We start from the raw sequence: 22,050 nt of genomic DNA on the forward strand, positions 1-22,050 counted from the left end.
TTTCCATTTTAAACAAAACATCACGAGAGTTTTAAGCAAGTCTGTATTTTAAGTTAAAAAAATATTTTTAATTGTGTTTACTTGTGTCTTTTATAAGGTATATCTCCACTACCTGGCATTACATTTTATGACACACATGGCCTGGCCCTACAAAGTCCCATTTAAGTCAGATCCGGCCCTCCTAACAAATTAGTTCGATAGCCCTGCTCCAGATGGTAGGGCATTAAGGTGCATTAAGATAAAAACATGCCTATAGTGAGAGGAACAGCCAAATATGAGCAGTAATAAGGAGGTTCTCCAGGTGGAAAAATACCAACAAACTGAAAACAGACATGTCGTGCCCTACAGATTCAGCACTGGCCCGACTGCGCATGCTACCCTAGGCAGCCTGGTGGTTTGCTGCCCCCCTCCACAGTGTCCCCTATGCCTCCCCACGTGGTTCAGCACCACCCCGTGCTTTTTCTTCCCTCCCTTCCCCACCCCAGGTCTATTTTAATGCCGGGAAGGGCAATCGCACGCCGCTCCCAGGCTGTCTAAAGGCTGCCCCCCTGCCGATCAGCTAATCAGTGGGTAAAACCACACTGTGTCCTCACTCAACATCTCATCAGGCCAGCAGCCACACTAAGGAACCGCATCCCAAAAGAGCGCTGACACCGCTCCCTCCCACTTCCTTCCCATCCAGGAAGTGGGGAGGAGGAAGAAGAAGAATTGCAGATTTATACCCCGCCCTTCTCTCTGAATCAGAGACTCAGAGCGGCTTACAATCTCCTATATCTTCTCCCCCCACAACAGACACCCTGTGAGGTGGGTGGGGCTGAGAGGGCTCTCACAGCAGCTGCCCTTTCAAGGACAACCTCTGCCAGAGCTATGGCTGACCCAAGGCCATTCCAGCAGGTGCAAGTGGAGGAGTGGGGAATCAAACCCAGTTCTCCCAGGTAAGAGTCCACACACTTAACCACTACACCGAACTGGAAGGAGCAACAGCAGCGCAGTGCGGCTGCTGGTCTGACCGGGCATTGAGTGAAGACGCAGTGCGGTTTTACGCGCCAATCAGCTGAGGTAGAGGCACCAAATTTTCAGCATAGCATCCAGTGCCTCTCTTCAAAACACCCCCCCACAAAGTTTCAAAGAGATTGGCCCAAGGGATCCAATTCTATGAGCCTCAAAAGAAAGTGCCCCTTATCCTTCATTATTTCCAAGTGGAGGGAAAGCATTTAAAATTTATGTGGTCCCTTTAAATGAGATTGCCAGAACTTCCTTCAGAGTTCAATTGTGCTTGCTCCTGGCTCCACCCCAAAGTCTCCTGGCTCCACCCCCAAAGTCCCCAGATATTTCTTGAGTCGGACCTGGCATCCCTACTGTCTGGCAACTGCATAAAGGGTCTTTTCAGAGTTTTCCCAACCTTTCCCTAATGCTCTACTCCTGACATTAGCTTTTGGATGTTTCTAGTGCAGGGCAAGCTTTTCCCCCATTCCACTCAGCTTTTAAAAACTGGTGTATAGTTTTAGCTTCTTCTCTTATTTATCTGTATTTGGACATACTATGATTTAAATTGTTTGCTGACTGCGTTTTGGTTACTTCAGTTTTAGTCGTTGCTATTTTGAACAGCATTTAGCTCTTTCTAGTTGGTGGAGTTGCTTTCTGCACATTTGTTTCAAACTGTACTGTCATTAGGGTTGCCAAGTCCAATTCAAGAAATATCTGGGGACCTTGGGGGTGGAGCCAGGAGACTGGGGGTGGGGCCAGGAGACACTGGGGATGGAGCCAGGAGCAAGGTTGCGACAAGCATAAAGGGAGCTCTGGCCATCACATTTTAAAGGGACCACACACTTTTTAAATGCCTTCCCTCCATGGAAATAATGAAGGATAGGGAGACCTTCTTTGGGGGCTCATAGAATTGGACCCCGCGGTCCAATCATTTTGAAACTTGGAGGATCTTTTGAGGAAAAGCATTGGATGCTTTGCTGAAAATTTGGTGCCTCCAGCTCAAAAAACAGCCCCCCCAGAGCCCCAGATACCAGCAGATCAATTTTCCATTATTCTCTAGGACTTGGTCTCCATAGGGAATAATGGCGTGCCCAGCAGACATTTCCCTCACCCCCACCCCCGCTTTCTGACGACCCTGAAGCAGGGAGAGGGCCTCCAAACTGGGGGATCCCCTGCCCCCACATGGGCACTGACAACCCTAGCTGTCGTATCGCCTCGGCTGGTGGTGCAGAGGCAACACGTAAGTATTTCATTAGAACTAGCTTTTGAAGTTCAAATTGCTTCACAGCAACCTGTACAAAAGCTAAACAAAACACCCTGTTATTATTCCATCTTAAAGACAGTATGAGGCTGAAAGCAAAGAGCTTGTCATAAGCCACCTCAGGAGCCTGTAGCTGAGATGAGACTTCAGCATCCCAAATCACAGCTGCTTTGCTACTTGTTACCAGAAGCTCATTTTCCATCACATTTACCTCACAAAAGAAGTGTCTGAGCTGCACATTTTTAAAATACAGTATATCCCACCAATGTTTGTCTTAATCTCTAGATCACAAATAATTTTCTAAAAGTGGGACAAAGGAACCTTTCCCCCTTGGGCTCATTTCCCATTAATTCCTCACAGTAAAGATTAATTTCTTAGATGTCTTCCGGTCTCTAATTCTCTTATGACAAATCATTTTTCCAGGAAGTATTGGAACTATAGTGGTGCCAAATCTTTTGACTTCAAGCCTGGCCTCATTGCCTGAAATAAATCTATCACAAAGGCTCTAAAGTTACAGCCATTCTTTTTTTTCCCTTTTCTTCCCAAGATACTTAATTTTCTAAATAACCTGCGCACAGGTTTGTATAGCTCACAGGCTTCGCTGTCTGAGCTATAAAGTATCCCTTACCCCATGGGGCAATGCAGTATCAGGCACTTCCATGCTCTATTCAGGGATAGCCAATGATGTGGAGCAAGTGCAAGGAAATCCACAATTCCAAAATATCGCTACACACAGTAAGTGACACTCCATAGCGTCACATACAGCAGTCGGTACCCTGTCACTGGCCTCAGTAAAGTTTGAAACCTTTCTCCAGCCTAAGGAGTCTTCTATGGAGTCACCAGTTTAAGGACAGCCAGTTTGGTGTTGCAGTTAAGAGCAGCAAACTCTAATCTGGAGAACCAGGTTTGATTCCCTACTCCTCAACATGAAGCCTGCTGGTTGAGCTTGGGCCAGTCACAGTTCTCTCACAACTCTTTCAGTCCCACTTACCACACAGGGTGTAGCTTGTGGGGAGAGGATGGGAATGACATTGTAAACTGCTTTGAGATGCCTTCAGGTAGTGAAAGGTGGGGTCTAAAACCCAGTTCTTCTGCTTCTGACAGAAATGGCTAGGGTTGGGGAACACCTGGAGATTTGGGGGGGGGGGGCGGGGTGGAGCCTGGGGCGGGTGGGATGTGGGGAGGGGAAGGGCTGTTTGCAGCAGGATATAATGCCATAGAGTCCACCCTCCCAAGCAGCCATTTTCTCCAGGGGAACTGATCTTGGTTGTCTGAAGATCAGTTGTAATAGTGTGAGATATCCAAGTGATACCTGGAGGCTGAGCCATTTGCATGGGAGGAAGACTCCTAAGGCTGGAGGAAGGCTCCCAATTGGACTGAGCTGACTGCCAAGATACAAACTGGTGGCCTCTGCAGCAGAAAAATTACTGAAAAGGCAGTGACTAGATTGACCTGCCATTCCTGCCCTGACTTAAGATGATCCCAGCTAGCCTGATCTCGTCAGATCTTGGAGGCTAAGCAACTGGTTCAGCAACTGGATGGAAGTTCCCCAAGGAATACCCGGGTTGCTATGTAGAGGCAGGCAATGGCAAACCACCTCTGAAGGTCTGCTGCCTCGAAAAGCCCTCAGGGGTCACCAAAAACAAAAAACCCTCCACTGAGAAAGTTGGCGAAATCACAGGATGGCGAGAGAACCAGAAAGGCTCCGAGCGACTGTGATCTCTTCTACAGTAATGCTAACTCAAAGCAAAACGAAAAGAAACACAAAGGGAATTGCGTCTCATTCTGGCTCTTGCGGAAACTGCTGTGTGCAGGAAGAGTCCGTCCAAAGCACTGTGCCAGGACCCATGAAATCATTCCTTAGAACACAAAGAGGTTCGCTCCTAAGCACAGCTGCATTAACAATTGGAACGGGCAATGTTATGGAAAACAGAAGTGCATTCTCTTTAAACCCCAAAAGAAGAACAGCCTCTCCAAAGTGTTGCGGGTTTTTTGCACTCACTGATAGATTGTACTGCTACAATACACATTCCAGTCTCAGTCACAACCTTGGAACCACACAACTGAGAGGAAACAGAGCAGCATTTGCACAAGATGGCAAGTTCTACAGATCTCCCTTTCAGGGCTTTTTTTGTAGCAGAAACTCTTTTGCATATTAGGCCACACACCCTGATGTAGCCAATTCTCCTGGAGCTTACAGTAGGCCCTGTACTAAGAGCCCTGTAAGCTCTTGCAGGATTGGCTACATCAGGGTGGTGTGGCCTAATATGCAAAAGAGTTTCTGCTACAAAAAAAGCCCTGCTCAAAATAGTTTCCTCTAGAGAAATCTACAGCAATTTTAACCACCCATTGAATCATTCGACCATGATCTTGACATGTATTGAGGGAATTCAAAAAATCATCACATAGACTTTGGGAGGCTATGATTCACAGGTTCAAGACTTGTTTTTATCCTAGCCACACCTGGAGATTTCATATATTTTCTGAGTGGGTTAATATTTTTTGGTAACAAAACTTGTAAACTTCTCAATTGCCCAGAATTCATCTTCTTCTGATGACATATCAAGTGATAAGAGTTTCCGGCACCCAAGCCAGGGCTAAACTGCAAGCACTACCAACAGAAGTTCTCGGCCGACAGCGCCCCCAGACCCTCAACAACACCCTCCACAGTGGCACTGCATAACTCCCTCCTGAATACCAAGCAGAGTCCAGATGCTGCAAGTCCTGCCAAAGGCACCCTTCCAAACTGGGAAGTAGGCAGGCTACCAGTGACGCAACAAAAGGGGGGAAAGCAGGAGGGAGACTGGCGTTCAACCAGGGCCGGCTCTGCCACTAGGCAAACTAGGCAACTGCCGAGGGCGCCGGCCTTCTGAGGGTGCCAAATTGGATGCCCCCATGTGACTCCATAATATTATCAGTGTGGGGTGGGGAGGGGGAGCGCCAGAAGTTAACCTTGCCTAGGGTGCCATACAGTCTAGGGCCAGCCCTGTGTTTAGCCCAAAAGGGAGAGGAGGCAAGGGAATGCCTGTGCTGCCCCCTTCCTGATCAGGACCCAGTTAGTGGGGAGACACCTGGGGAGAGAGGGAGCACCTAGGGCAGCAGGAATGGGGGAGGAACTGTGCAACGCTCACGAGAGGTGGGACTCAGCGAAATCCAGGCTGAGAGAGAGAGTACAAGGGCTGCCGGGTGTGAGTCAGTGAATGAGAGAGCATGAACCACCTCCCTCTCGAATTCTAAGACCAGCAGGGTCCCATTCCTCCGAATAATACCCATGTCCTGGAGCCCAGCTGGACCCCAGGGGGGACCCCTAAACAGGGCTGGCTATAGACCAGGGGTGGCCAAACTGCAGCTCAGGAGCCACACGCGGCTCTTTTGCACATATTGTGTGGCTCTCAAAGCCCCCATTGCCCCATCGGATGACTTGGGGAATGCATTAAAAGTTGCTTTCGTTCCACTTCTTCCTCCCCCATCTATTTTCCTTCCTTCCTCCCTCCCTCCCGGCTCTTAAACATCTGACATTCAGGTCTTCCGGCTCTCAAACATCTGGTGTTTATTCTATGCGGCTCTTACATTAAGCAAGTTTGGCCACCCCTGTTCTAGACTGTCTGGCACCCTATGCAAGGCTAACTTCTGGCACCCCTCTGCGCTTATAACATCACCGAGTCACATGGGAGAGCGCCCAATTCGGCACCTCCAGAAGGCAGAGGTCCATCAGTGGCTATTAGCCACAGTATATATATAAACAGTATATATGTATATGTATGTATGTATATGTGTGTGTGTGTGTATGTGTGTGTGTGTGTGTGTGTGTATATATATATATACACACACACACATATATTGGCCACTGTGTGACACAGAGTGTTGGACTGGATGGGCCATTGGCCTGATCCAACATGGCTTCTCTTATGTTCTTATGTGACACAGAGTGTTGGACTGGATGGGCCATTGGCCTGATCCAACATGGCTTCTCTTATGTTCTTATGTGACACAGAGTGTTGGACTGGATGGGCCATTGGCCTCATCCAACATGGCTTCTCTTATGTTCTTATGTTCAGTCGTCTACTTTGCCTAGTGGCTAAGCCGGTCCTGCTCCTGAAACCCATTAATTCTGTAACGGAGGATGCTGTGGGCAAATCTGAGCATTCCATGTGTAGAGGCCTGGCTCCCCACTGCTCTCCTGACCCCAGGACAAAATACTTTCATTTACCACATATCAGTGAAAGGCAGCCCCTGCTATGCAGGACAGCTTTTGGCTCTCTCTGAGGTGTCCCAGACCACATTCATAAAACACAGCAGGAGCCTTGAGAATTTGACTTCGCTCCTGCCCGCATCTCCCACAGCCTCCGCTGTGTTTCTTGAAGCGAAAACCCTACAAACCGACTTCTACTACCATAAGCCTACACACAAACTCTCTGGGGGACAGCTGCTCACCCTAAATCGGTCCCTTAAGCTGGGAAGAATGCTTCTGTGGAGATAACAGGCAACAAGAGAAGCGAGTGTATTGAATAACGTTAAAGGAGATTTGCGAGTCCTCCCTGTTGAACCCTGCCAAGACATACATCATATCAAAAATGGCTCCGTTCCCACCAGATGTGCATGTGTACTTTGGGGATGCCTGAACAGCACACCATGAGCATCTAATTCCTAACTATGCAACACATTTGATGATGAGCTTTGGTTGTTTGCTTTGGCTAAATGTGCTTAAGCTGGAGATCTCCACACAAGAGGCTTCTATGGCTGGAGGTCGGAGGATTCCTGGCTGCAGGTCTGTACAAGAGAGCCTGGGAAAATAGCTCTCCTTCTTTGAAAGTTTTAACGCAACCTGCTGTTTTAAAAAGAGACTTTTCCAGAACGTGTTGATGGACATTCTTAGATGGGTGGGGAAGCATTCACAAGGCCAGGTCAAGAAGCTCACTGAATCGCCCCAAAGTGTGATTTTTTTTAAAAATGGTGATATCAGGGCTTTTCTTTTTGTAGCAGGAACTCCTTTGCGTTTTAGGCTACACCCCCATGATGCAGCCAATCCCCCAAGAGCTTACAGGGCTCTTCTTACAGGGTTTACTGTAAACTCTTGGAGGATTGGCTACATGGGGGGGGGGGGGGCGTGTAGCCTAATATGCAAAGGAGTTCCTGCTACAAAAAAAAGCCCTGGATGATATTATGCAGACTTCATAACAAGTTTAATAGCTCAGCATTTAATATTACTTACTCACACAACAGTACGCCATTTTCAAGGCCAGTCCGAAAATCTTTGTCTCCAAAGTTTTTCCCCGTAGCTAGCTGTGAAAGAAAAAAAAGAGAAATATGAACACCCAAGCATGTATGCAAATCCAAAAGCTTTCTTCTTAAAAAACCTAGTCCACTAAATATCATTTTTTTAACATCCAAAGTCTCAGCAGTACAAATTGCAAGGCAATTCTGGAACAATATACTTGGTCCTCCTCCAGCTGTGGCCTAGACCTCCATTTTCAGATTAACAGGAGGAGGAAGATGAGATTACATTGATATCCTGCCCTTCACTCGGAGTCTCAGTGCAGCTTCCAATCATCTTCCCTTCCTCTCCCCACAACAGCACCTTGTGAGGTAAATAGGGCTGAGAGAGCTCTGAGAGAACTGCTCTTGAGAGAACAGCTCTGAAAGAACTGTGACTGACTCAAGGTCACCTAGCAGCTGCATGTGGATGAGTGACGAATCAAACCCCATTCTCCATATTAGAGCCCTCCACTTTTAACCACTACAGCAAACCGGAAACACAAAGAGTTGTTTTACTGACTTGCTTTTTATAAATAAAAACATGGGGTCTGCTTAAATGCATAGGTTACTGATGTCAGCTGGTAAAAGACTGTTACCATCTATTGGCTCTGTCATCTATGGTTGAGGACAGCAATGGCCTTTTGCCATGGACTCTTCCCCATGTCTGGTCTATGATTTGCCTTGCCAAAGGAGAGAAATCTTGTGTATGCCATCAACTACTTGGAGGAGGCATACTGTTTTTATCTATGTTTTTATCTGTTTTTATCTATGTTTTTTATCTATGCATTTATTGTTTTTATTAATTATCTATTATTTATCATATATTTTAACCTGCTGTTTCTTCTGGAACATGATGTATACCACCCTGAGCCCTTTGGGGGAGGGCCATTTATAAATTTAATAAATATTAATAAGAATCTGCACAACTTGCTTTTCAGGACAAAAATTTATGCTAACTGTAAGAAAATCTAACATGGTGATTAAATGAGACCTTCCAGCTCAGTGTGAATTTCCATCTTCTTGCAGATAAGAATTTATCCCCCCAGTTAAGCTCAGTAGTACTCAGTAATACTCTCTGGAGCAGGGGTGGCCAACTGTGGCTCTTTCATACATATTGTGTGGCTCTCGAAGCCCCCACTGCCCCATTGGCCAGCTTGAAGAAGGCATTTCTCTGGCAGCTTGGATAATGCATTTAAAGTTGTTTTCTTTCCACCTCTCCCTCCCCAATCTATTTTCCTTCCTTCCTTCCTTCCTTCCTTCCTTCCTTCCTTCCTTCCTTCCTTCCTTCCTTCCTTCCTTCCTTCCTTTTTATTGTACCATAGAGTTTTACCACCCAAATGGCTAGAGAAGCCCCACGTGTGTGCCACCAATTTGATGATGTCACTTCCGGGTGATGATGTCACTTCCGGTGACACAGGGGGAGGTTCCTCCAGGGTGGGGAATTCCCTGCCCGGACAGGGGGCTTGGCAGCCCTAGGCCTGACATGGCCCAGTCCAACAAGGCCCAGCCCAACCCAACATGGCTCAGTCCAACAATGTCTCATTTATGTCAGATCCAGCCCTCCTAACAAATGAGTTTCAACTATCCTGATCTAAGAGCATCTATTTCCTAGCCTGGTGACATATTAATATATTGTATGGGCGGTGTGGAAGCTTTGGAGGTGGCCCTTATCTGGGTCTTTTGTCCAACAGCCCTGAGTTACAAGCAAGCATTTCCTTCGGCCACCTCCTTAAAAAAATACACAAAATCTCCCAATCATATCTCATGCTCTATAGCTGTTTGAGTTACTTGCCAACACTTTGATAAGATTTATAAAGCACAGGAAAACAGGAAGAGGCTGCTTCTCAAGTGATATCATGATTAAAAATCAAGAACCAAAGCTAAATATAATTTTTCGTCACATTGCAACTTGCACAAGAAAACTGCATAAATTCATTTTCTGAGATAAATTTGCCCTCCCCACCCACCTTCTATGAGGCTATATCACATTTTGGCCATGGAATTAGTTCACTGCAAATAATAATCATAGTCAAAATGTACTTTTAAAAGGAAATTAACATGAAGTGCCTAAACATAGTGTACTCTCCATACCTAAACAAAATCTGAGGCAGACTCTAAAATACCATTGTTAGTCTTCATTTTCTGTGGATTTTCTATTGCAACCATTTGGGGCTTTCACAGTGGAAAACATACAGTACAGCAGGGGCTCTTTGTGGATAATGTCCATAGTCCCTAACAATGGTATCCAAACCTAGGTTTAGACAGCAATTTCAAAGTTAGGGCCTTACACATCTGCCTGTGACAATTCAGCAACCATGAGTCACTGGGACAAACCCCCCAGCAAGCTGGGTACTCATTTTACCAACCTCAGAAGGATGGAAGGCTGAGTCAACCTGGAGCCGGCTACCTGAACCCAGAATTTCACCGTGATTGAACTCAGGTCATGAGCAGAGCTGAGGACTGCAGTACTGCAGCTTACTACTCTGCGCCACGCGGCTCTTGACTCTCCCCATGCTAGCTACCGTATAAGAGGAAATGGGCACCTGCCCTCGAGCCATGCTGGTAGGTAGCAAGAAGGCCTCGCCCTCCCCATTTTTCCTCTAAAGGACAACCCAGCAGAACCAATTGCCAGCTGGGCAACAGGTCTCCCACCCAGAACAGCATTCAGCACCACTGAATCACAGCTTTAGAACTACCCTTGTTGGGCTTTCAAACTTGCAACAAAGAATAACAGAATATAATAAAACCAATATTAAATTTTATATGAGAGAGAGAGAGAGACCGAGATCAATTGTGAAGCAAATAGCATCAAGCACGGCTGCTGCCTGACCGCTAACACAAAGCTATCTTACACAATTGTTTTCAGCATGGATCAGTTCATATTACTGAGGCCTGACATGATCCACTGCATTAAGCTAACAAGCCCCAGGTGTCAGAGCAGCTTAAGGTAAAGGCGAGGCGGGTGTGTGTGTGTGTACAAGGGAAGCAAAAGGTTACAAATAACAAAACAGATGCTGTCCCCAGGTGAAATATTTCCTAAACCACAAGATAGCGTTAAGTCAATTGACTCGGCGATGCCAAAGCTTAATGAGACCCTGGCTTGTTATTTGGCACAATTATCTGGTTTCTAAGTGAGCGAGCGAGACAAGGCATTTACTTTCAGAAATGTATTAGGCTTGCATTGTTTGAAACGCAGCCGTGAAGAGCTCATTTGTCTCAGAAAGGATATAGGGAATCACGCTTGAGAAAGTGTCCGTTTCTTGCTGGGTTTGCGCTAAATGGCTTCCATATTGCTCTGGGTTGGGAGAAAAACAGTCCAACATGCTTTCTTGTCCTCAAGCAAAGATTCTCTACAAGTAGAGACTGCTGCAGTGAACTAAAATAGCCACAGAGATTAACCTAAAGTCTCAGAGGCTGAAGCCAACAGGCGAAGGCTTACTCCAGGAAAGTTACTTGTCCTGTAGGGTTGCCAGGTCTGGCTCAAGAAATATCTGGGGACTTTGGGGGTGGAGCCAGAAGACTTTGGAGGTGCAGCCAGGAGCAAGGGTGTGACAAGCACAATAGAACTCCAAAGGAAGTTCTGGCAATCACATTTAAAGGGACCGCACACCTTTAAATCCAGTTTGATGGGGAGCTGGTGTAGAGGTTAAGTGCGTGGACTCTTATCTGAGAGAACCGGGTTTGATTCTCCACTCCTCCACTTGCACCTGCTGAATGGCCTTTGGTCAGCCATCGCTCATAGGAGTTGTCCTCGAAAGGGCAGTTTCTGCCAGAGTTCTCTCATCCACCTCACAGCGTGTCTGTTGTGGGGGGAGAAGATATAGGAGACTATAAGCCGCTCTGAGTCTCTGATTCAGAAAGAAGGCGGAGTATAAATCTGCAGTCTTCTTCTTCTTCTAAATGCCTTCCCTCCATATGGAAATAATGAAAAATAGGGGCACCTTTTGTGGAGGGCACATAGAATTGGACCGCCTGGTCCAATCTTTTTGAAACTTGGAAGGTGTTTTGAGGAGAGGCACTGGATGCTATGCGGAAAATGTGGAGCCTCTATCTCAGAGAACAGACCCTCCAGACCCCCAGATACCCATGGAACAATTCTCCATTATACCCTATGGGAATCAGTCTCCATAGGGTATATTGGAGTGCCCAGCAGACATCCCTGATGTATCCAGTCTTCCTGCTTTCTGATGTCCTTGAAGCAGGGGGGAGGGTCTCCAAACTGAGGGATCCTCTGCCCCCTCCAGGGGATTGGTAACCCTACTATCCTGTGACCAGGGGTGGGATTCTAGCAGGAGCTCCTTTGCAAATTAGGCCACCTGGAGGTTGGCATCCCTAGCCCATACAAAAGAAACCAGAAATGGCTATTAGCATTTGTAAAACAGCAGGCCTTCCAAGATTCACACTCTCTGTTTTTACTCCTTCTCCGTCTTTTTTAGGAACCCAAAACAATATCCCGCAGGGTAAGTAGGTATGCTGCTATTTCAGATTACTATGGAATCCTTACTGCGGCCAATATCACCATACCGTGCATTTACTGGGTAGAATGTGGCAATTTGAATATAAAGATTAGGGTTCAAAGTTATCATTATCATTGTAAATAACTGCCACAAAACATTTTGTGTGATCTTTTGGAAACCACATTGATTCAGTCTCTGAAACAGAACTGCTGCTTTCTTCCTTCTGTCTTTTTTCTTTCTTTTTATTCAAATTCTTGCAGTGGCTTCAGACAACAGAACTGGGGGACGGATGAGACAATACACAAAATACCACTTCTTTGATGCCCATCAGAGCCACAGACAAAGAACCCAGGGCAAAACATCATCTTGGGGCAAGACACTGCTCTTGCTAAGTTGAATTTTTGTTCTTTAAGATGGATTTTGTTCTTTGGTTATTTTCACTCGTGCTTGGACAGAAGCCTCCATTCATGTTACAGAGGCTGCAGGTACATCCTGCCTGCAAATATGTTAGTAAAGTTGCAAGCACCAGTCATTTCTGACTCTGGGGTGACGTCACATCATGACCTTTTCACGGCAGACTTTTTACAGGGTGATTTGCCATTGGCTTCCCCAGTCATCTACACTTTCCCCCCAGCAAGCTGGGTACTCATTTTACCAACCTCAGAAGGATGGAAGGCTGAGTCAACCTCGAGATGGCTACCTGAACCAGTTTCCACCGGGATCGAACTCAGGTTGTGAACAGAGTTTAGGACTGCAGTACTGCATCTTCACCACGAGATTCTTTACCTTTACCAAATATGTTACATCTGTTTGTAAAAACGGCCAACACATGTCCATTTGACAAATGAAACCAGCAATCAGTATTTGGATAATGGTGGAGTTTAAATCACATGTTCAGCTGTCCATGTGTTTGACATTATGTGAGAACTACTTGATGCACAAAGAACTATCAACTGTACACCATACATGGATTGTATGTGAATCCAACTGTAATTCATGCACAAGTCTAGTCTTTACTGACTTGGACAGCCGTGACGTTCTTGCTGGTCCAATAAAACAACGCCTTCCTCTTGCAATCTCACTTCCCAACATTGTCAGCAGATCATACCTCATTTAAGAGCATGGAATATCAACGTAAAATGTGTATTATACAGTAATTATTACATATGAAATCATGACTAATTTATTAATAGCCAGGAATGGTGATTCACTAGATAGGCTAACAGGCTTCTCAGTCACTGCCTTGAAGATCAAAGCTGAAAGGTCAGATGAGTGGAACTTGTTTTCACCCCTAACCTTAAACAAAAAGAACCAATAGGCTGGTGGGCCTCTTGTCCTGTGATTCCCCATGGCAGTTCTCTCTGCCATCCCATCTTTGTTGCTCATGCTTTTCAAAGTGAAAACTGCACATCTCTCTCCTGCCACTCAGCTATGGATAGCAGACTTTTATCTATTCCTTGAAAGCACCTAGATTAAATTATGCCTGTGCACAATTGGAGCCCCGAGACAGCCAGAGCAATCCACATGCCACATTACAAGCTCCTATAGAATTATTTATTTTGAAGGATGCATTTAAAAGACATGTAGTCCCTTTAAATGTGATTGCCAGAACTCCCTTCAGAGTTCAATCGTGCTTGTCGCACCCTTGCTCCCGGCTCCACCCCCAAAGTCTCCAGGCTCCACCCCCAAAGTCCCCAGGTATTTCTTGAGTTGGACCTGGCATGGCAACCCTACATGACACTCACTGGGTGACCTTTGGCCAGTCCCATAATTTCAGCCTCCCCTCCCTCAAAGGAGGTTCCCTCAGACTGGCCTATCTAAAAAGGGCTGTTGTTGCAAGGATACAATGAAGTAGGGGTGGGGGAAAGATGTCGTAAGCTTGCTTTGGCTCCCTACTGGGGAGAAACGTGAGATACAAATTAATATGTATCCAGATAAATTAAATAGTGAATCAGTACCCAGTAGAGCCAGATTTGAAATTCAAAAAACACTTTTCAGTAGGCAGTGCTGTGGTCCCCCATAGCTGTGGTCCACCTCGCCCTCTCTCCGCAGACATATCGTCTAAGTGCCCCATCAGCCCCACAAACACCGAATGCTGCATTGAATCAATACTGGCTGTGTTCCAGCGCTACGCCAGCCATGATGGGAACGCTGCTTCTCTCTCCAAATCTGAGTTCCTGAAGTTCATGAACACTGAGCTGGCGTCTTTCACGAAGAACCATAAGGACCCAGGCGTCCTGGACCACATGATGAAGAAGTGCGACATGAATTGCGAGGGCCAACTGGACTTTGGCGAATTCTTCAACCTCATTGGCAGCCTGGCACAAGCCTGCCATGTTCAAATGCTGTCATCTCGACCAGTGGTGGACCCCAGAAACCATGATCCGTTCCCTCCCCTTCTGACCCATCACCAGCGAAATCTCAAACATGCCAGAAAACCGATCTCTGTGTGTGACCAAAATCAGACATTGCGATAAAAGCAGTACCATCTACATATTTATCTTTTTCATTAGGCAGCACAGTAACATTCCGTGCATGAAAGCAAGAATACTTCTCAAAATGCTTATGCTGCAGAAAACCTTTTCAATTTGCAATGCTGTAAAGTGGTTCTGACTTTGAGGGAGCCTTGGTGAAACATGGTTAGTTATGGCTAGCTCACCTGTTAGAGCAGCGGTCCCCAACCTTTTTGACACCAGGGACCAGTTTTGTGGAAGACAATTTTTCCACAGACCGGGGGAGGGGGGATGGTTTCGGGATGATATAATTATGCACTTTATTTTGGTGTGGTGGTTAAGTGTGCAGACTCTTATCTGGAGGCACCGGGTTTGATTTCCCACTCCCCCACTTGCAGCTGCTGGAAGGGCCTTGGGTCAGCCATAGCTCTGGCAGAGTTGTCCTCGAAAGGGCAGCTTCTGGGAGAGCTCTCTCAGCTCAACCTACTTCACAGGGTATCTGTTGTAGGGGAAGAAGATAAAGGAGTTTGTGTGCCACTCTGAGATTTGGAATGGAGGACAGTATATAAATCCAATGCCGTATTATTATTATTATATTGTAATATATAATGAAATAATTATACAACTCATGGCCCGATTGCTAACAGACCACGGTCCGGTACTGGTCCACAGCCCAGGGGTTGGGAACCTCTATGTTAGAGGCAGGAACTGTTATCACTGGAGACCACTGCAGAGTCAATATCCAGCATAGAATAAACAATGCTGGATTGCTCCATATCAGTGGGATCTTGGGTGAATGTATAGACTTTTGTTTCAGGCAGTTATTGTGTGATAGGCTAAGGTGAAGTTTACTTGGTAGATTGATTTCTGGTTCAAGTTATTGTTTTCCTTGTGTGTTAAATTATTGTTTAGGTGTTAGTGTTATTGTGTTACTGAACATTAATATTTTAAATAATTCATTACACGCTCTGTTGGGTTTTTTTATAGTTCTCATTTAACATTATTTATCAATTACTTTGACTTTGTCCATGGGGTTGCAAAGAGTCAGACTCGACTGTGCGACTGAACAACAACAACAACAAAATCAATTACATCTAGAGCATTTTACACTGTTTCTATTTTTTAGGCAGCTCTACCTCACAGAGCTGTCGTGAGGATAAATGGAGAGGAGAACACTATGTGTGCCACCCTGGGACCCTCGGAGGAAGGGCAGGATCAAACAGACCAGACAGGCTGAATTGAAGCAGAGGAAGATGTCTGCTGAGCACTCCATTATACCCTATGGAGACTGGTCCTCATAGGGTTTAACAGAGAATCAATCTGTGGGTATCTGGGGCTCGGGGGGGGGGACTATTTTTTGAGGTAAAGGCACCAAATTTTCAGCATAGCATCTGATGCCTCTCCTCAAAAAACTCCCCAATTTTCAAAACGTTTGGACCAGGGGGTCCAATTCTATGAGACCCCAAAGAAAGTGCCCCCATCCTCCATTATTTTAAAAGGTGTGCAGTCCCTTTAAATGTGATGTTCAGTTGGAGTTCAGTTGCGCTTGTCACAACCTTGCTCCTGGCTCCACCCCCAAAATCCTTAGATATTTCCTGAGTCGGATCTTGCAACCCTAGCATGCATTGAAAGAAAGTTTGTACAGTGGGAGAATATCTCATTTCCACCCCCCCCCCCCCTTGGCTTTCTGATAACCCTGAAGCGGGGAGGGGGGGAGGGCCTCCAAACCAGGGGATCCCCTGTCCCCAATTGGGAATTTGCAACTCTAATGTTTACTCAAACACATGACAGATTTTCAACATGTTTTTTGAAAAGTATTAAAGCAATTACTTTTTTAGTAGGTGTCTTCCTAGTAGGTGTCACCATGCGACAATGAATGTAATAATTGGATGTGATTTTTCATTAGGTATGCCTACGGTAGTTATCTACAGGCTAGCAACACAGCCCTAGAAGACACTGCATTACTCACCAGTTCCTACATAGCCAGAGATGGAAAAACACACCAATTTATTTTCCGGCACGGCCAATCATGACTGTTTGCGGTGCTGTATAGTGGCAGTTACTGTGACGGCTTATTTCTCCCTGCTGCTCAAGATAGAGGGAGGTTTTGTTGGCAGGGTGTGGGGGGTAGGGGTAGGGAGGAGGGGAGATGCCAGCTGAAACAATGACTGGCTCTTTTTTTTATTGTTAGAACACCTGCTGCCTCCTTCAGCACAGACTCATCCATTATGTAACACGCCAGTGGCGACAGGACCGCAAGCCGTAATTCTGAAACCGTGTCAACGTGAGGACACAAAAAAGGGGGCAATTTCTCACTTTGCTTTTTAGAAATGCGATCTGTTCTTCCTTAATTCCTGTTTGTGCTGCCGCCGCTTGTTTTTATATAACAACTTGTCGTAAGCACCAGGGGGACAAAGCCAGAGGGAGAAAGGAGGAGAATAACCAAGCACAAGCATTTTTAAAAAGGGGATGGATACCAAACAGAATCCACTGAAACCAATTTGCTAAAAAGATTCTGCTGTCTTCCATGTGGATAAAGACAGCACAACTGAAGTTATAGTGACCGGATAACTAAGAATGTATTGAAACAAAATCATACAAATATGTTCAATAGAAGACTAAATAGCAATAACAATTCCCGAAAAGTTCCACAGTTCCATCAAAGGAGTCCCAATAAACAGGAGGTTGACTTGATTATTCCTGCTTCGAATCGTCTTCTAGCATAGGGTGCTCCAACCACATATCTCAACCAAAGGCAAAAGCTCAGAAAAAATATCAAAAGTGTTTCTGATGCATCAATAAGTTGCAAAAAAGCTGCAAAACCCACAAGATTCTTTTTCAGTACGTCCAAAGGCTGCACATAGAATTCCCAATGGGCAAATGGGACAGAAAGTCTCCAGTAAGATTTCAGAACTCCAACGGCACTAAACTCCAAAGGCTCAAGGCCTTTTGTCTTCCATGTGGAGTCAGGACAGAATGCCAAACACACCCAAGGTAAGGGAAAAAAAGTTTCATGGCAAAGCAGAAAGCACTACCTGCAGTGACACAGTTCATTTTTAACAGTTTGCAATACACTTGTTTTAAAAGCATATTTTAAAAGCGTTAAGCGTATTCGGTCGGCCCACAGGAATCATGAGCATGAGGGTTTGCACCTTTCTGTTGCATCTGCATCTTCCTAAGACTTCCAAAAAGCTGATCTGGGAAGTCAAAGTTATGGGAGCCCTGTGAGGGGAGACAAAAATACAAGCCAGGCATGAGGGGTGCTTTTGAAGAGGAGAAAACTGGGAAATATCACCCCCTTTGCTCGTCTGTTGATGCAAGAAACATCATCTGCATAAGGAAGAGATAGGGGTGATACTGCCCAATTGTCCCATGGTTGCCCAGTCTTGTCAGATCTCAGAAGCTAAGTAGGGTAGGTCCTGGTTAGTATTTGGATGGAAGGCCACCAAGGAAGTCCAGGGACACTACAGAGAGCCAGGCAATGGCAAACCTCCTCTGAACATCTCTTGCCTTGAAAACTGTATGGGGTCTCCATAAGTCTGCTGCAACTTGATGGCACTTTCCACCAGCACCATATCCATGGCATTTTGACCCCTCCAAGAAACTGACTTTTAGACCAAGGGCCTACTGCTGATGATCGCAAGCATACCAGCATACTCAAAGAAAGTCTAGGAAGAAGGAAGGAAGTCTCAAAAGAAGGAAGGAAGGAATCCTTTTGTTTGATATCTAAAGGACCGAATGTATTATTAATCTTAACAACTGATTGTCCGGTCACGTATTGTGTAAGAATTTCTTCCAGGTGACCAAACTAGGGTTGCCAAGTCCAATTCAAGAAATATCTGGGGACTTTGAGGATGGAGCCAGGAGACCTTGGGGTGGAGCCAGGAGACATCGGGGCGGAGCCAGGAACAAGGGTGTGGCAAGCATAATTGAACTCCAAGGGAGTTCTGGCCATCACATTTAAAGGAACCACACACCTTTTTAAATGTCTTCCTTCCATAGGAAATAATGAAGAATAGGGGCACCTTCTTTTGGGGCTCATAGAATGGGACCCCCTGGTCCAATCGTTTTGAAACTTGGGAGATACTTTGGGGAGAGTCACTAGATACTATACTGAAAATTTGGTGCCTCTACCTCAAAAAACAGCTCCCCCAGAGCCCCCGAAACCTCCAGATCAATTCCCCATTATACCCTATGAGAATCAATCTCCACATAGAGAATAATGCTCAGCAGACGTGAGAGGATGCAAGGACTACAAGTCCCAGCATGCACCTCACAAAGGGAGGCCAGACTGGAGCGAATAGCAGGCCGGCAGTGGGCGGGTCTTTGTAACTCGGAGGAAGGGAGAAGCCTGAAGCCAGGTAGGGAAAGAGACACGACGCCGTTCCACCCCCACCCCCCCGCTATCAGATTTTTAGGGAGCGGGGGATTAGGCTGTTAATTCAGGGGTCCCCCGGCAGGACGGGGGTGGGGGATGGGAAGCCTAGACCAAACCCTCATGAATTGTTTAAAAAAATGTTCTTCTTTCTGTTTTTAGCCGATATAGTACAAGGTTGGCATTGATCTGCATGGAGCGACAAGCTAGAGGTAATTTAAATGGATTAACAACTCCTGTGAACATAAAATTAAAGCTGGAGTTAGGAAATGCAACTAATTTGATCATATCTGACTACAGCAATCCCAGAAAGGAGGAGGAAATGGAAAATTCATTAAAGGGTTATCAGTGAGGCAGATTAGAAATATTATGCTAGCTCTGTAGAATATAGCTTCACTAGCTAACAATCCAAAGAATGTTTTGTGAATGGAATCAGGGGTAAGAGAACGGAGATCCAATTCCTACAGCATCAAGTGGTTTGCTGGCAACTTTCATTGCCACAGATTATGCTCTCATCACACACCGCTCTTGCTTCTGGGGTGGGGATAGCCAAACAATGCTCCAAAGGGACAGATTTAGACCAAGGGCCTACTGCTGATGATCGCAGGCATACCATTGTGGCACATTAACAGTCTTGGGCATACATTTCTCTATATCAATGGAAATAATTATCTGCAATAGCCTAGCATACTGAGGTCTCACGATTTCTGCAGCATGCATGTCTGTGTGCTTCATGCAGATAAAGTAAATTCAGGCAATTACAGCTTATTGCAGTTTTAAAACACATCCCCTAAACAATCAGAACTGCAACGAAGATGATGAGGAGAAAGATGAGGAGGAAGAGGAAGTCTCAAAGTGGCTTACAGACGTGTTTCCTTTCCTCTCTCCACACTTTGTGAGGTGGGTAGGGCTCAGACCTGAGAGAACTGTGATTGTTCCAAGGTCACCCAGCAGGCTTCACATGGAGGCAGGGGCATCAAACCCAGTTCTGCAGATTGTCCAACTGTCCACTGCTCTTAACTACTACAGCAAGCTGGTTCTCATGGTGTTACTATCTTGCATATGCTGCCTCTCACAGATCATACTCAGTTCAACTATTTTTCTCTTCAACTTCCAATTGTATCTGCTAAAGCTGCAGTATTGCAGTCAGAGCCCTCTGCTCACAACCTGAGTTCGATCCCAGAAGAAGCTGGTTCAGATAGCCAGCTCCAGGTGGACTCAACCTTCCATCCTTCTGAGGTCGGTAAAATGAGTACCCAGCTTGCCGGGGGGGAAAGTGTAGATGACAGGGGAAGGCAATGGCAAACCACGCCATAAAAAGTCTGCCATGAAAACGTTGTAAAAGCAACATCACCCCAGAGTCGAAAATGACTGGTGCTTGCACAGGGGACTACCTTTACCTTTTTAATGTATGCCAGAATTCTGTTAATCCTATTCTGCCTGTCTAACAACAATTAGGGGTGATCCTCATCCACTCTAATTACTTTTTATTGGACCTTGTTAAACCAGCCAGTTTGAGTAGCATCTTACCAATCCACCCATCCTACCTTTCAGCTGCTGGGTATATAAGCATGCTTGTATACTTACACCTCAATGCTCTGTCTCAAAGCTTATGCTGGAACCTGTCCTAGAACAGCTTGACTCTTTCACTCATCCCTTCATTTTCGCCTTGGCAATTGTTCATGTCAAAACTGACTTTAAAAAAAAACTTGAGAAGGCAACAAGAAGAGACTCCAATCATTCTTGCTTTCATTAACTTTTTCTAAAATATCGGCCTTGGCATGGGAGGCCAATGAAAGAATATTTCTAATTCACTGCTGTGAAAATCCCATTCAAAGTAAAAAGAGAGTAAAAAGCCACCGGGCAGAGAGCAGCACCTTCGGAACACACATTAGAAAGATCTTAAGATGGCACATGGAAAATATATGTGCACATGCAGTTAATTATCAAACACATCCAGTATTTTTCTTGCCATGATTTTTTTTTTAAAAAACAACCCTATTACTTACCAGCTGGTCTCTTTTAAAGCATTTGTGTACAATAGCGCTATTAAATTTTCAGGGACAAAAATGTGTATAATTATTATGCGGGACTTGCCAGCCAAACAATTGCATGGGAGAAAAGGAAACTGTCCTCAGAGCCACCAGTGGGTGAGGAACAGAAGTTTCCCTCTTCCTTGCCCCTGGCAGCCTCAGTTTCCGATTACACCTTGTCGACATCATTCCTTGGAATTTAGCAGGGACAGATGGTTATTATGCCTGCTGATTCTGGCAGAGTTCCACTTGAACTTCTATTGCTTAGTCATTTTAGAGCATGACAAAGAAACTGAACCCAGGAATTCAGGCAGGGGTGGCCAAACTGTGGCTCGGGAGCCATATGTGGCTCTTTCACCCATATTGTGTGGCTCTCAAAGCCCCCCCAGCCTGTGGCTTACAGAATGCATTTAAAGTTGCCTTCTTTCCACCTCTCCTTCCCCCGTCTATTTGCCTGCCAGCTCTCAAACATCTGATGTTTGTGTTTTGCAACTCTCAAACACCTGACATGTATTCTATGTGGCTCTTATGTTAAGCAAGTGTGGCCACTCCTGAATTAGGGGTTTTCAGTGTCGATAGATGATAGCACACGTGATGGGGCAGGAAGTACTGGGAAGATGCAATAATCAAGGCAACAGGCTGGGAAGATGTAAAATCAAAGGCAACATACTCATTAGAACATGTGTGTGCAGGATGCAGTCCTAGGCCCAAGATAGCCAATCTTGTTCAGTCTCAGAAGCTAAGCAGGGTTAGCCCTAGTACTTGGATGGGAGACCACCAAGGACTAGCAGGGTCCCCTACACAGAGGGAAGCAGTGGCAAACAGCCTCTGAACGTCTCTTGTCTTGAAAACACTATAAAGTGGCCACAGATTGGCTTCAACTTGATAACAAAACAACAACAACGAGTATGTGTGGTTATCTCCCTGTGGCTATGAGAGACTGCTTTTTGCATCTTCCCTACTCTGACAGAATTAACTTTTGCACCTTTAGTAAAACAGATACAATTTCTCATATTCTACTGGAATGGCATTTATATTCCAACCTAAAATGTCATTTCATTATACCATTATATCACAATTCTACTCCAATCAGGGTGGTCCCCTTGCTACTTTCAGATCCAAATCCTAGTATAATTTTGGATGTAGGGTTGCCAGCCTCCAGGTGGGGCCTGGGGATCTCCTGCTTTTACAGCTAATCTCCATCTGGCAGAGATCCACTCCTCTGGCA

At 45.6% G+C, this 22,050-nt stretch overlaps 1 protein-coding gene across 1 annotated transcript in view; it reads right to left on the reverse strand.

Moving 5' to 3' along the window:
• The window catches only part of LIMCH1 (LIM and calponin homology domains 1), a 292,250-nt gene that overhangs the window by 172,456 nt on the left and 97,744 nt on the right, over positions 1 to 22,050 (reverse strand). The window contains exon 2 of the mRNA XM_060246331.1: positions 7,461 to 7,531. Within this exon, the coding sequence (XP_060102314.1) occupies positions 7,461 to 7,531 (71 nt within the window). The remainder of the gene's footprint in view (positions 1 to 7,460; positions 7,532 to 22,050) is intronic.

This window comes from Heteronotia binoei, chromosome 9 (genome assembly GCF_032191835.1).
Source record: "Heteronotia binoei isolate CCM8104 ecotype False Entrance Well chromosome 9, APGP_CSIRO_Hbin_v1, whole genome shotgun sequence".
Taxonomy (NCBI): domain Eukaryota; kingdom Metazoa; phylum Chordata; class Lepidosauria; order Squamata; family Gekkonidae; genus Heteronotia; species Heteronotia binoei.